Source organism: Anser cygnoides, chromosome 4 (assembly GCF_040182565.1).
Source record: "Anser cygnoides isolate HZ-2024a breed goose chromosome 4, Taihu_goose_T2T_genome, whole genome shotgun sequence".
In the NCBI taxonomy this organism is placed as follows: Eukaryota; Metazoa; Chordata; class Aves; order Anseriformes; family Anatidae; genus Anser; species Anser cygnoides.
The window spans coordinates 4,211,026-4,223,279 of NC_089876.1; the positions used below are offsets into that span (position 1 = coordinate 4,211,026).

At 40.4% G+C, this 12,254-nt stretch overlaps 2 protein-coding genes across 5 annotated transcripts in view; one reads left to right on the plus strand and one right to left on the minus strand.

The window, feature by feature from the left end:
• Window positions 1–12,254, plus strand: part of CTNNA2 (catenin alpha 2) — a 478,216-nt gene that overhangs the window by 318,030 nt on the left and 147,932 nt on the right. The gene's annotated exons all lie outside the window — the stretch shown is intronic.
• On the minus strand, window positions 2,663–5,647 carry LRRTM1 (leucine rich repeat transmembrane neuronal 1). The gene has a single exon (XM_066995544.1). It carries the CDS (start codon window positions 4,544–4,546, stop codon window positions 2,981–2,983), a length of 1,566 nt encoding a protein of 521 aa, XP_066851645.1. The 5' UTR covers window positions 4,547–5,647; the 3' UTR covers window positions 2,663–2,980.

Consider the following 12,254-nt stretch of genomic DNA (forward strand, 5'->3'; position numbering starts at 1 on the left):
AGTTTCTGGAGATCATCAGGAGGTTGTCTCCAGAGGACATTACCCTTCAAAAAGATGTTTTTCATGAAGGTTGTGAAACACCTCATTTTCCGCCATTTAGTGAGCGCTGTCCTCTCCACGGAGGATCCATCCATCATCCTGCTGGAGGTGGCAAGTCATCGGTGGTCATTACCTCTTCTTTGGGAGAAATAGCAACAGGCAGTACCGAAATTAAGCCCTCCCTTCTGAAATCGCTGCACCTTTAAAGCAAAATGTTCTGTTCGGTTTACTCGAGCTGCTGATGCAAGACGCGTGAAGCACAGAGATGAATAAATTGCAAAGGCGGAATTGCTCACGTCTTGCAAATGTTGCTCGACGTTGTTAACACCAATAAACAGCGGGAATAATTCCAGAGGGGTGCAAACACTGGCGTGTTTAAGATCCAACCCACAAATATGCTAAAAATACATAGAAATACAACCACAGGACGATTGTTTGTCAGGATCAGTTTTGTATCAGATTTACAGGGCCAAAAACATGACAGCACTACTACGTTTCCTTGTAGCAACAGGGGGTCACTACAGAAAGAAAGCTTTTGTTTCTTTTTTTTTACCATACGTAGCCAATATTTTAGCAGTCATGGTTGGTTTTGGAGGCTTGCTGGCAGCTAGCTGTAATCAGTCCTTCTGATTGCAGTGCTGGGTGGTGATTTGAGGAGCATACAACACAGCCCAAAGTTAGCCTTGTTTTTTTAGTCTTTCGGTTAAAATCCCTATTGGTTTCAGAGGGAGGGTACAGAGGGAAATACACGTTTTGGCCCTCAGTTAGCATGGCACAAGGTATTTTCTCTCCTTACCTACTCTACCTTTGCTCTTAGGTTCCCATGTGGGCGCCCTGCCTTGCAGGTCCCTTGAGAGTTTCAGGGTGGATCAGGCCCTCGTGGGTTTGAGGCACAGAAACAGAAATGTGCAGGTGTTTGAACAGAGAAAGGCCTCGCTTTGACAGAGACTGCTTGTTTCAAAGCTGTGGGTAAATTTTCAGTGACTTTAATTTAAATATATATATAAATAAATAATAAAATAAAAAAGTTTATTTCCCATAAAGAATCCTCTACCAATACATATACTCTCATTGGTCTCGTTGATAATGTTATAGTCTCATTAAATAAAAAATGTTAAGAGGCTATTTCATATTTAATATTAAACAGGGCGAGGGATGTACCAAATAGAGGAAAAAAGTTTGGAACCCTCCAAAATAGTGTCAGTTAGATAAAAATATATAAAATTCACTCTTTACAGTTAAAATTAGCAGCTAAACAACTGGAGAAACAGTTGCTTTGCAGGAGAAACAAGAAAAAAAATAAGATCTGTGCCTAATCTTATAAGTCTGTTGTAGGCTTTTGAGTATAGGTGGCACTTGGAGGCTATAAAAAAACCAAACCCATGTTAAATTAAAACGGATGTTAGATTTCTCATCTTTTCCTCCATTGCTGGCAACTTAAAAATAGAGAAATATGTACAAAGCATAGCAATGTTACCCAGTTCTTGATTTTACTTTACGTTTTGCTAGCATGTTATGCTATATGAAGAAAAATTCAGGGTGCTCTGCCTGCTGTTATAAAACTGCCCTGTCTTCATTAGTATGAGAGGAGTTGTTCCAAAGATCAAGCAGTAGGTTGTTCACATACCGGAATGAAAAACCCGAAATACGAGGAAAGGAAGCCTTTATTTAAGGGCAATCAGAATAAAACAGCCGTGTGATTCTACATTACCAAATGACTGCTCGTAACCATGAATTCCGTCTTTTCGGTCATTAGGAGGGAGGGTGCCTACGCTCTCAGCCTCTGCAGAGGTTTCGGGGTGGTTTTATTAGTGGAGGCTGGTGATGGCAGTGAGGGGCACGGGGTGGCTTTGCTCAAGAGCCCAGAAGTGTGCCCGGATGGCTCCGTCCCCCTCGCAGCGTGGCAGCCGAGGTTTTGCACGCCCGGCACACACAGGTTGCACCACTGAGAACTGAGCCCCTTCTGCTCTCCTCCTCTCATCGTGGCTCTACAGTGCACGAAGCAAGGGTTTCTCTGCTCTTGGCATGTCTCAGAACAAGCATAAAAGTGGGAAATGCTAGTAAAAGCCCTTCAATTTAGGTTTTTCCATATTTTTTTTTTTTGGTCTTAAAGAAAATGATGACTAGTACTTTTTCGGCAGTGTTTCAGTTTGGGTTTTGTCATTATTATATTTTTTTTTTCAAAGAGACTTTGCAATATGATCAGTTGTGATACAAAATACTTTTAGGGGTTACAATGCAGGTTTTTAGGGATCTTACAGCAACTTACAAGTGAGCTGTGCTTAAAAAGCCTCAGAAATCCTGTCCCGGGGACACAGGCAAAACTTGAGCCTTTCTGAGGTGCACCAGCTCCTTGCTGTGCTGACATCCAGTTACAGGTAGCACATTAACAAAAATAGAGTTCCAGTGTCATGCTTCATACCGCCAGTAACATCATGTACGTGAATGTGTAATAATTACAATGGGAAGCCATCGGGTTAATTTTCATCTGTCTATTTTTAACGTGGCTTCGTTGCTTCTAGACTTTCATTTCAACACTCAGAATGAAGAGAAAAGAGGTTAAACTGTTGCATTTTGTATACAGGGAACAATTTATGTAATATACACCAGTCTGTAAAAACTGTAAATGCTATTTTTTTTTATTTTAAACATTTTCCTTAGTTTACAAAAGATCAATAATCGGTACCTTTTTACACTCTCAGTTTCCTGAATATTGACAGATCTTCAAAGGGAGTATTAGCATAGGAAATCTTAAGATTGGCTGTCCTGAAGATTTTAAGACACGATAAAGCTAAAATATCAAGTCCTGCCGGCAGCTCCTCCTGCGATTTCGGCAGAGGAGTGCCTGTGAAATCCTCAGCAAAGCCCAGCAAACCCCCCGCTCCGCTCTCTGCCTGCACGCCGCTATTTGGTTGCACACTGTTTAAATCCCCAAGGCAAATCACACCTCGCACTCCCTCGCTGGCTGCTGGTGACAGGAGCAAGATCCGTACTCGTTAATGATCACCAGGGCTCCCTCGATGTGGTTGGGTTTGTAATCAACGTAATACTCCTGGGCTGACATGGCAGCCATTTGATGCATGGTCTGTTTCTGCTTCTGCTTCCTGCGCTGTGTCACAAAGCACTGTCTTAGCTGCCTGATGCTGGCAGGAAAGCACTTCCAGGAGACGTACAACACTAAAACCACAATGAGGAAGCTGAAAATCAGCGCCATGGTCCCCGTCACCACCTTGTGAATCTGCACGGCGTTCTCGGCGCTCTCGCCGGGCAGCGTCACGGTGATGGCGTACGTCGTCGGCTCCTCGTCGGCATCCGGCACGTTGGACGTGGCGGTGGCCAAGCCGTAGCCGAACATTTGGTCGCTGTTGTTGGTCACGGGGGAGAGGGTGTTGACGCTCGTGGGGTCCGCCGCGTCCTCGCATAAGTGGAAAGCGTACACGGCGTCCAGCACGTCCTCGCCCTGCGCGTACTCGGGGGTGGCACAGAGCAGGTTGCTGTCGTAGCGGCCCTTGAAGTTGCTCAGCCAGGAGGCCAGGGCGCAGACGTTGCGGCCGCAGTCCCAGGTGTTGGCGGAGAGGCTGATGCTAGTGAGGGACTTCCAGGAGTCCAGGATGCGGGAGTCGATGTAGGTCAGCCGGTTGGAGTCCAGCTGCAGGGACTTGAGGTGAGGCACGCTTTCGAAGACGTGAGGTTCGATGTACTCGATTTCGTTGCCAGAGAGATCCAGCTTTTCCAGTTGCCATATCCAGTCCAAAGTGTTGACGACGATGGTAACTTTATTCCGCCGCAAGCAGAGCGAGTGCAGGGAGATGAGCCTGGGAAAGTGGGCTAAATTCACCTTCACCAAGTCATTGTGCTCGAGGTGCAGCTCGGTGAGCTTGAACAAGCCTGCAAAAGAGTTTCGAGCCAGGCTCTTTAACTGATTGTATCCTATGTCTAGAAACTTCAGGCTGCGACAGTCCTGAAAAATTCTCACCGGCACGAACTTGATGGCGTTCGACCGCATGTGCAACGTCGTGAGTTTTCTCAGCCCGTGAAACAGGTCGGGCTCCAGCGCCTGGATGTTGTTGTACGATAAATCCACACTGCGCAAGTTTGGCATGGGTCGGAACGTGGTGTTGGGCAGTTGGGTTATTTTGTTGGAACTCAGGGTGAGCTCTTTCACTCGCCGCAATTTTTGAAAGGCATTCCCCTCCACTGAGCAAATGTGATTGTGATCCAGATAGAGCCACGTGAGCTGCATTAACCCTGTGAACTGTCCGTCATGCAGCTCTGAAAGGCTGTTGTACCGCAGAGACAAGCCCATCATGCCCGACAGGTTGCGAGGCATCTCTGTGAGATTCAGTGATTCACAGTACAAAAGCCTGCCCTCACACCGACATAGCTGTGGACACCCACTATTCACGGCTGGAAGCATTTTAGAAAAGATACCCAGCGTACACAATATCAACCCCGGGGGCTTCCTCAGCAGCCAGTTTAAACAGAGACCGATAAGAAGGAAATCCATTAGCAAGAATATTTCCAAATATGCTCGAGAATGTCCATTGAATCTTTTCAAATTCTACATCATATTTTATTTAAGGGAAAATAAAAAAAATAAAAAATAAACAACCAAAAAAGCCAAAACCAAAGCAGAACAGCAAACAACAAACACAGAGCCAAATATTTCACTTTACAGCATGCAGGAGCTGTGCAGCATTAAAGTTCACAGACATTCAAAGGTAAAATGATAGTGATTTTGTTCATGTTAAAGGCTGCAGCAAAGAAAAAAATCTTTCTTCATGAAAGAATTTAATTAAAAAGTGTCTTACCCACCCTTTTCCAGAGAGTGACAACCTCCATTCAGTTGCTTCCTTTGTGTTTGGACTAATTATATGCAGAGCTAAAAAAGACCCCTCTGTGCTACAAATTCAGTCCCTTTCAGTGCTGTGCAAGGCTGGCAAGCTCACAATGTCTCACTTCGCTTCTGCTCAAAGAGCTCAAGGCTTGTCCAGCTAGCTTTTTAGCTGACTCCTAGGACCTGCAAGTTTCAGAACTATGTGCATGAGCTTGATCTTCTCCTTCTCCCTCTGTCCTTTTCTCTGCAGTTAACACTGTGGCGTGAAAAAAACTCCAAACTCTTTACTAACGACTCCACAGGATTTGGCAATCTGTTTAATGTCCATCATTTGCAACGACCATTGACCGGCACAACCTTTACTCCATAGAGAGATTACCATGCATTCACTGACCGGCTAAGGGTAGCTTTATTTCCCATTCTTTGTTCGCTTTGCTTGTTAGGTGATGCTTAGAGCAGAGAGACAGCAAGAATCCCTTCCCTTCAGCCGAGCAGTATGTTGGTAGAGCATGCAGAGGCACCTAGTGTTCACTGAGTGTCGTAAGCTGCTCATGATTGTACGCCTGCACTGTGCATCTCAGACATGGGCAGATGGAAAAGGGGTGGGCATAAAACCAAACGCCGGAGCGAACCGGGAAAGTAATATATGCTCTTTGATGAAATGGAAAATACTTTAAGCCTATCTCTCCATTTCTCAAACACGCACGCACACACAGCCGCACAAATCATCAACAGCAAGGCAGTGCTAAGTAGGAAGCTTGAGAATTAGGTTTCTTTCCTTTTTTCTTTTTTTTTTCCTTTTTTTTTTTTTGCTTTTGTTTAAAGTCTGAATTTATAAAGCCATTAGCCGGGAGAGGGAGATACTTGATTTCTTGGTTGGGAAGGAATATGTAAACCAGTATCTTTGGATTGCTTTTTCTCTCTAATTCTGTTGATGAGATTTGCCTTTCAGAGACTTCGGGGTGGGGGGGGTGGGGGGAAATGTGTTTTTATTCTGACATTGTCTAAATAGAGCATGATTTGAAATTCTGTGCATTCTTTCTCATAGAAATGCAGCCAGAGCTCTGCAAATAGGAATGTCTGCTTTCATATAAGCTTTAATTACATTTGGTCGTTTTCCATCCTGCATATTTTGTGTGTGTTCAGCACATGCCTTTCCTAAAGGCTTTTTTTTTTTTTTTTTTCTTGCAGTGTACGTTATGGCACACAAAACTATTATTCTTGCAGCATAAAGAATACTGTGCTTTTGGAATAAGATCAGCATATAGGTTGCTCTGGCTGTGTCGGCAGCATGCAAAGAAGGGGTGGAAAACCCAATCAGTTAATAAGTTCTGCAGATTGTGCTGCTTTTTGTTCCATGTACCAAAAAAAAAAAAAAAAATCCTTGCCTGGTAATTTGCAGTCCTCATTATCTATGGGAAATGCATCGACAATGAGCTCTCTCTCTAATTTTTACCGACTGAAAAACATACAATACTTCTGTCAGGAAAACGCTGGCCATCTTTTCGTATTATGAAATAGAGTCTAAAGCCTGTGTGCTGGTGAATGCGATCAGAGCTGACAGCTCACGATTCTGCATGAATCCTCTATGAAGAAGTTTCACATGGAAATACAAGTATTGCAGAAGATTGTGCTAATTTTCTCTTTAAGTCAAGATCAGTTGCGAAGTACCGGAGGCAGGGCAAAACTGTTTCATTTCCTTGCTTTTTCACAGCCATGCTAATTTTAAAAATCTTCTTTTTGAAGTATTTGTTGCAGAGGTATGAAATGCTGGAGCTGTTCGTCGTGTGTGAGTGTGGCTGGCTGCTGTGTGTGTGTTCGTATAGATCAAGGAATGCAGTGATTTGATGCAGTAAAAGTTCTTTTGCAGAAGTCGTGGAAAACTTAGACTCTTGTTCATAAAAGTGCATGAAAGAGATTCATTAGAAATGTATTTGCTGAAACCATTCTTAAATAAATTACAAATATAAACCACTTTGAGTGCAGTCTCAGAACCTGGGAATCAATGTGCTTTAATGTTCCCAATCCAGTCTATTCATGTTCTTCTGCTATTCACAGCCCTTGCATTTCAGGGGTCTCAAAGCAAAAAATGTGATGCTTTAACACCATATGAACCTCTTGTATGTTTTAGTGTTTGGGCAGGAAAGCTGAATGTGTTCCTCCTCTCCCAAGTTCGTGCTGTCTTGTTCAAAGCAGGCTGTTTATGCAAGTGTCCACTGGTTGCAGTACACCTTAATTCTGTTTCTCAGTACACAAAATCAGGAGGGAAAGCAACGACAGAAGCAGGATAAAGAGCAGAGAAGCAGGAGAAATGACTAAAAAAGCTCTTGTGCAAGAATGCATTCCAGACTGCAATCCCAAATATTTTGATGCAGTTAGCAAAAATAAAATAAAATAAAAGATGATTTGAACTTTACAGATACTGATCAAAGGTTCAAAATGATGAGGCTGTTTCACTTGAAAGACTGCAACCCTGCAAGTCTTGATGAGGTAGGTCTCAATTCCCTCTCCCATATAACAATTTGGAGACAGATCTGCAAAAGTAGCCCTAAAAATTTCATCTCTGTCTGGAAGGAAAGCTGACATTTTCTGCAAATCAGATGACGATAATGATCACTTAGTTACCATCTAAATGCTATGTATAAAGTGAAGAATTCCTCTGGTAGAGATAAAACTCCATGATACATCAATGTGAAGGGCTGAATACTTTTTTCTGTGATGCTTCTTCTTGCTATCACCTGGGATACAGCTTGGATCCTAACCAATCTGCCTATTCCCACACTGGCATATAATCTATTATCATTTGGTTGCCAGAGGTAGAAATTAGAGCAGACAGTAGAAAACCTATATAGCATCAGCTGGAAGGCTGACAACTAGAATTAGGGACCCAGAATTAATGGCCCTAAGCAGAATCTCACAGCTCTGTCAGAGCTCTATTGCACAAGAGACTCTGCTCTTATTTGTCCAAAAATGTGTTTGTAGAAAACAATCCAGGTAGTCTTAAAATGAGAGACCTCAGTGTACATTTGGGACTGTGATGCTGAGGCAGAGTGGTAACCAAGTGTGAGAAATGGGGCATGGGGATCTGAAAAGACAAACCTCGGTGAATACATGGCTTAGCTCTGAATTACCTTTTGTAAATTTGTTTTTCTCTGTTTTTAAACTTTTTTGCGATGTACTTCTTCCAATAAAACTAGGAATCCACTTTGAGCATGACTGCAATGCAAAGGGCTTAATTTCTACTGTCTGAGCTGTTATCACAGCCAAACTGTTAAGTTTACACATTTTCTGGTGTTTCAAAGCCTCTGGCAAATCTCTATAAATTAGTGGATTTAAATTAGCTTTATTAAATGCGCTATTATAGATCATTTTAAGAAGCACAGACTAAGTTTATATGTATTTAAGGGAGATTGATTAAATCAACGTAAAGTAGGTTACAGAAGAACAACTCAAGTAAAGTTTTAGCAAGTTTAGGTGGAAAGCTATTAACTGGAGTCATCACAAGCGAATGGGGTTGGGACAGAGCAAGCAAAATCAGAATCTGGTCCCTAATGTCTAAAATGCATATATACATGTTTGAAAGTATTAACCACCACCAGCAAATAGTCATGTTTATCATGTATATGAAGTACTGAGTATAGTTCTTCCTTCTGGCATTTTCTGAGTGGTTTCTATCAGTAAAATAAAAAGTGAGGCTTTTAGTAGTAATTTTAGTTTCCTTTCATGAGTGGACAGACTCAAACCTTGATCTTACACAGTAGTCTTTAATTTTCAGGTGCGCTGAACCATGGCGTTTCATATAAAAGAAACATTTAAAAACAGAAGAGGGAAGGAAAAGATTTGACTGAGTAAGGCAAATTAAATCTGTTATTTCTCTGATATTTATATCTTCTACATTCCTGACATTTGGTTAGCTGTCCCTTCCATATAGAATTTAGGGTTTCAGGTAATAAGAAGTCCATCACCTGTATAACTTGTCTTTTTTAGCAAATGTAAAAATGAACTGTATTACACAAGCTTTTGACCAAAATAGCCCTGGCTACTCAAGATGCTAAAGTAATAGTGATAATTGCCATTCATTTCTTGCAGTGCAGAACAGATACACTGAGTTTGTAACTACCTTTAAACAATAGATATTCTAATGTAAATCATCTTATTGTTTTTGACAATGTGGTAAACACTTTATCTCTCAGTACAGCCACTCCATTGTCATCATCAGCCATGTTCAATAGCAGATATTCATGTATAGCTCTATAAAGCCACTCATGGAAGAGACCTATGTGCAGAATTGTCAATGCAGTGTGAAAATGTCAATTAAAAAAAATATGTATTAGTGATAAGATGAAGTGGCTCTCTCATCTGTTCATTACTAGTAGAATACTTGAATAAGCTAGAGAGTTACTGATTCTCTTAGGTATCTGTGAAATTGCATATGGATTTCTGAATGTGCTGTCAACGCTCTAGGCGGTGTTATTGGTTGTGAATGTCTAGGTATAATGGAAAGATGAGTTGTGTTACAAAATTTAAAATATCTCCTTTTGTCATTAATCAACACATTGGTGAAGATCTTTTAGCATCTTGGTCAAGCTAAGACTGTTGTGTTACAGTCAGGTTGCCAGCTTGTTGGAACTCCTGGTTTATAGGAAAAGTGAAAAATTTTACCTTGGTTTTCAATTAACTTTTGCTAATTTATATGTCTAAAAATGTCTTGGGAAGTCTTGGAGGAAGCATTTGTAGAGAGCAATGATTAGCATTTGTGATGGTTTTGGTTAGTCATATTTAATTAGAAATCTGTTAGTTAGACCTTCAGAAAAGGTTTGTTTGTTTCAAGACCTTCCCAAGCATTTCTGGAGGTGCCAGAGAATTGAAAGTAGTTGATTTCCAATTAGTTTAAGAGCAAAGGGGGCCACAGCCTATCCATACACCAGAATGCATCTGTTTTGCCCTCTTCTACCTTCTCTAGTTCATCCATAAGGATTATTTTTTAATAAAATACAATGCTAAATGCTTGTTTATTTGCATTTCAGGACTTATTTTCACTGAAATTATTCTGTTTTCTAACTTGGATGTAGCTAACCCAAGATGGCTGCTAACACCACTACGTCTCGTTTTGTTCGGTTGGTCGGTTATTTTATCATTGCTCTATTTACTCAGATTCATCAAACTTGAGAAAGCTCAAATGGTGGAACCATGAATACACAGCAGAGTGGCAGAATAGAAGAATTGCTTAGGATATTTAAAAGTCACCTGTAGCCAAATCAGCTGTGGCCCTAAACCTATCATGTGCCCATGACTTAGACAGGTGCTACGTGCCCTTCCCCAGGAATGACTTGTGTTGCTCAGAAAGTTGGCAAGTCTCATCTGCGGACACAAATATAACCATGCCAACAAACTTCTCCTGTAGTGAAGTCACTCATATTACGTTGGGATTGCCTTCCTGATGCAAAACTGTTACGTTTTTTTATTGAGGACATAATTTTGGTGGCAGTAAACACTTTACAGACTCTTAAGTTGCAGGAAATAGGGAGAATTGAGAGGAATTTATGAAATCAATTATTAAAAGCTAGGATGAACAAATTAAAAGCTGTTCCTGGCAGTATCCTAGAAGGTCTTTTTACAAATGGATGAATTGCTCTTGGAAAATTTTCCCAGAGCAGAAAATCTGTTCTTCTCAGTATTAGACAAACAGTTCTTAATCTTTTTGTTGCTGTTGTTGTTGTTGTTGCTCCTTTCCAAATGTATTTTAATGTACAATCAGAAAAGATAACTAGCCTTATGCTGGCTTCTGTAGATACCTAACTACAACAAACACAGGATGATGCTAAAGTCGCTGTGAAACAAGGATTTTGGAATCAAATAAAGACTTTTATTGAGTTTTCTTCCATCAGAGAGGGTACCATTTCAATTGACTCCAAAGGCTTTATGGGGAAGAAAACTATGGTTTTGGATACTGCTACCTGGAAGTTACAGAAATGTTCCTAGATCTGACTTCTGGAATTACTTAAGGCCAGAACAATATGAACTAGATTATGGAGTCATGGAAAGAGATGTTGGACTGTAGCAGAATGCCTGTAGCAAACAGGCAATCGGCTCTTTGGCAGACTACATTATTCTCAGTTATTCTCAATGTGTTTCTTGGTATATCTTGGCACTTAGAAAAGACAGTGTTTTTATGTTTCTCTCCTTCTGCTCTGATGATAGCCATAATCTGAAGGGAAAACTCAGGGTAAAAATTGTTGAAATCATGCTTGTTTCTCTATTGCGTTTCATTGGGATATTAGAAGGAATCTGAATCATTACAGAGAAGTCATAATGTGCATAAAGCAGATTGCAGCCTCACATTTCAGACAGAAGTCATTGTGATTTTTGCAAACTTAAGACACTTTGTTGACTACCTGAAATATTTATGGCTTAATTACGTATTATTTGCAACTGATGTAATGTCTAAGAGCAATAATCATGGGTCAGGAGTCTCAGAAGGACATATTTAAAGGCATAACAAAAGATGGTCACGACTTCTAAAAAAAGAGAATAATTTGACCTTTTTTTTTTAAAGCTTAAAAATACTGAAGCAATATCAAGCAGTTTCATAAGGTGGGGGTTGTGTGTGGTGTATACGTAATCTTAGAAACCCAGCTTTACTCAACAGCTAATTTAGTTTTGTGAGAATCAATGGTAGGCTTTGAAATGTGCCTTCCTGCCTCTTGTTTAGTTTTATTTCAACGTGTTTGTGTGTCTACACTAAAGTTTTATGTCTCATAAGGAAGAAATGTACAATGTAATCAAAGGTTTGTGGTGCTCCTTTACTCTCAATAAATGTGTAGAAAGGTATACTCAACCCTGTAAACATACCCGAAGATCCCAAAGATCCTGAATTTACCTAAAAAGCTAGAAGAGGCATATGTAAACCATGTTAGGAACACATACGCAATAAAAAAAATGTAAGTTACCTACACATTATATACGTTTTTAGAGGTGAAACAGCAGATTTGAGGGCAAATAGTAATAAAACCACAGGGGTTGCTTCAGATATGTTTAAATTGCATCATATTTCCTCTTCTACTGCTGTAATTTTAATTCTTCAATATTTATGTAATGTGTAGACTTTATAAGTTTTATAACTTTTACTCAGTTTATATTTTAAGTGAATGGAAAAATGCATAATCAACTCAAAAAAACTGGAAAGGCTCATCCTGTTTTTCAAGATATACGATTTTACTTTGTTTGGAATTCTAGAGACCATTTTTAAAGAACACTTGGCTTACTTCTGCTCTTTTTTTTGTAGTGCAAATTAATTATAATTTGACAAGAGAGTGCTTGATTTTCTTCTTCAGAGTTGGTGTAGTGCCAAGCTTTATTAGTTAGAGCCTCTAAATCA

Coding starts and splice junctions, on each gene's coding strand:
- LRRTM1 (XM_066995544.1), bottom strand. CDS start 4,546: ATGGATTTCCTTCTTATCGGTCTCTGTTTAAACTGGCTGCTGAGGAAG.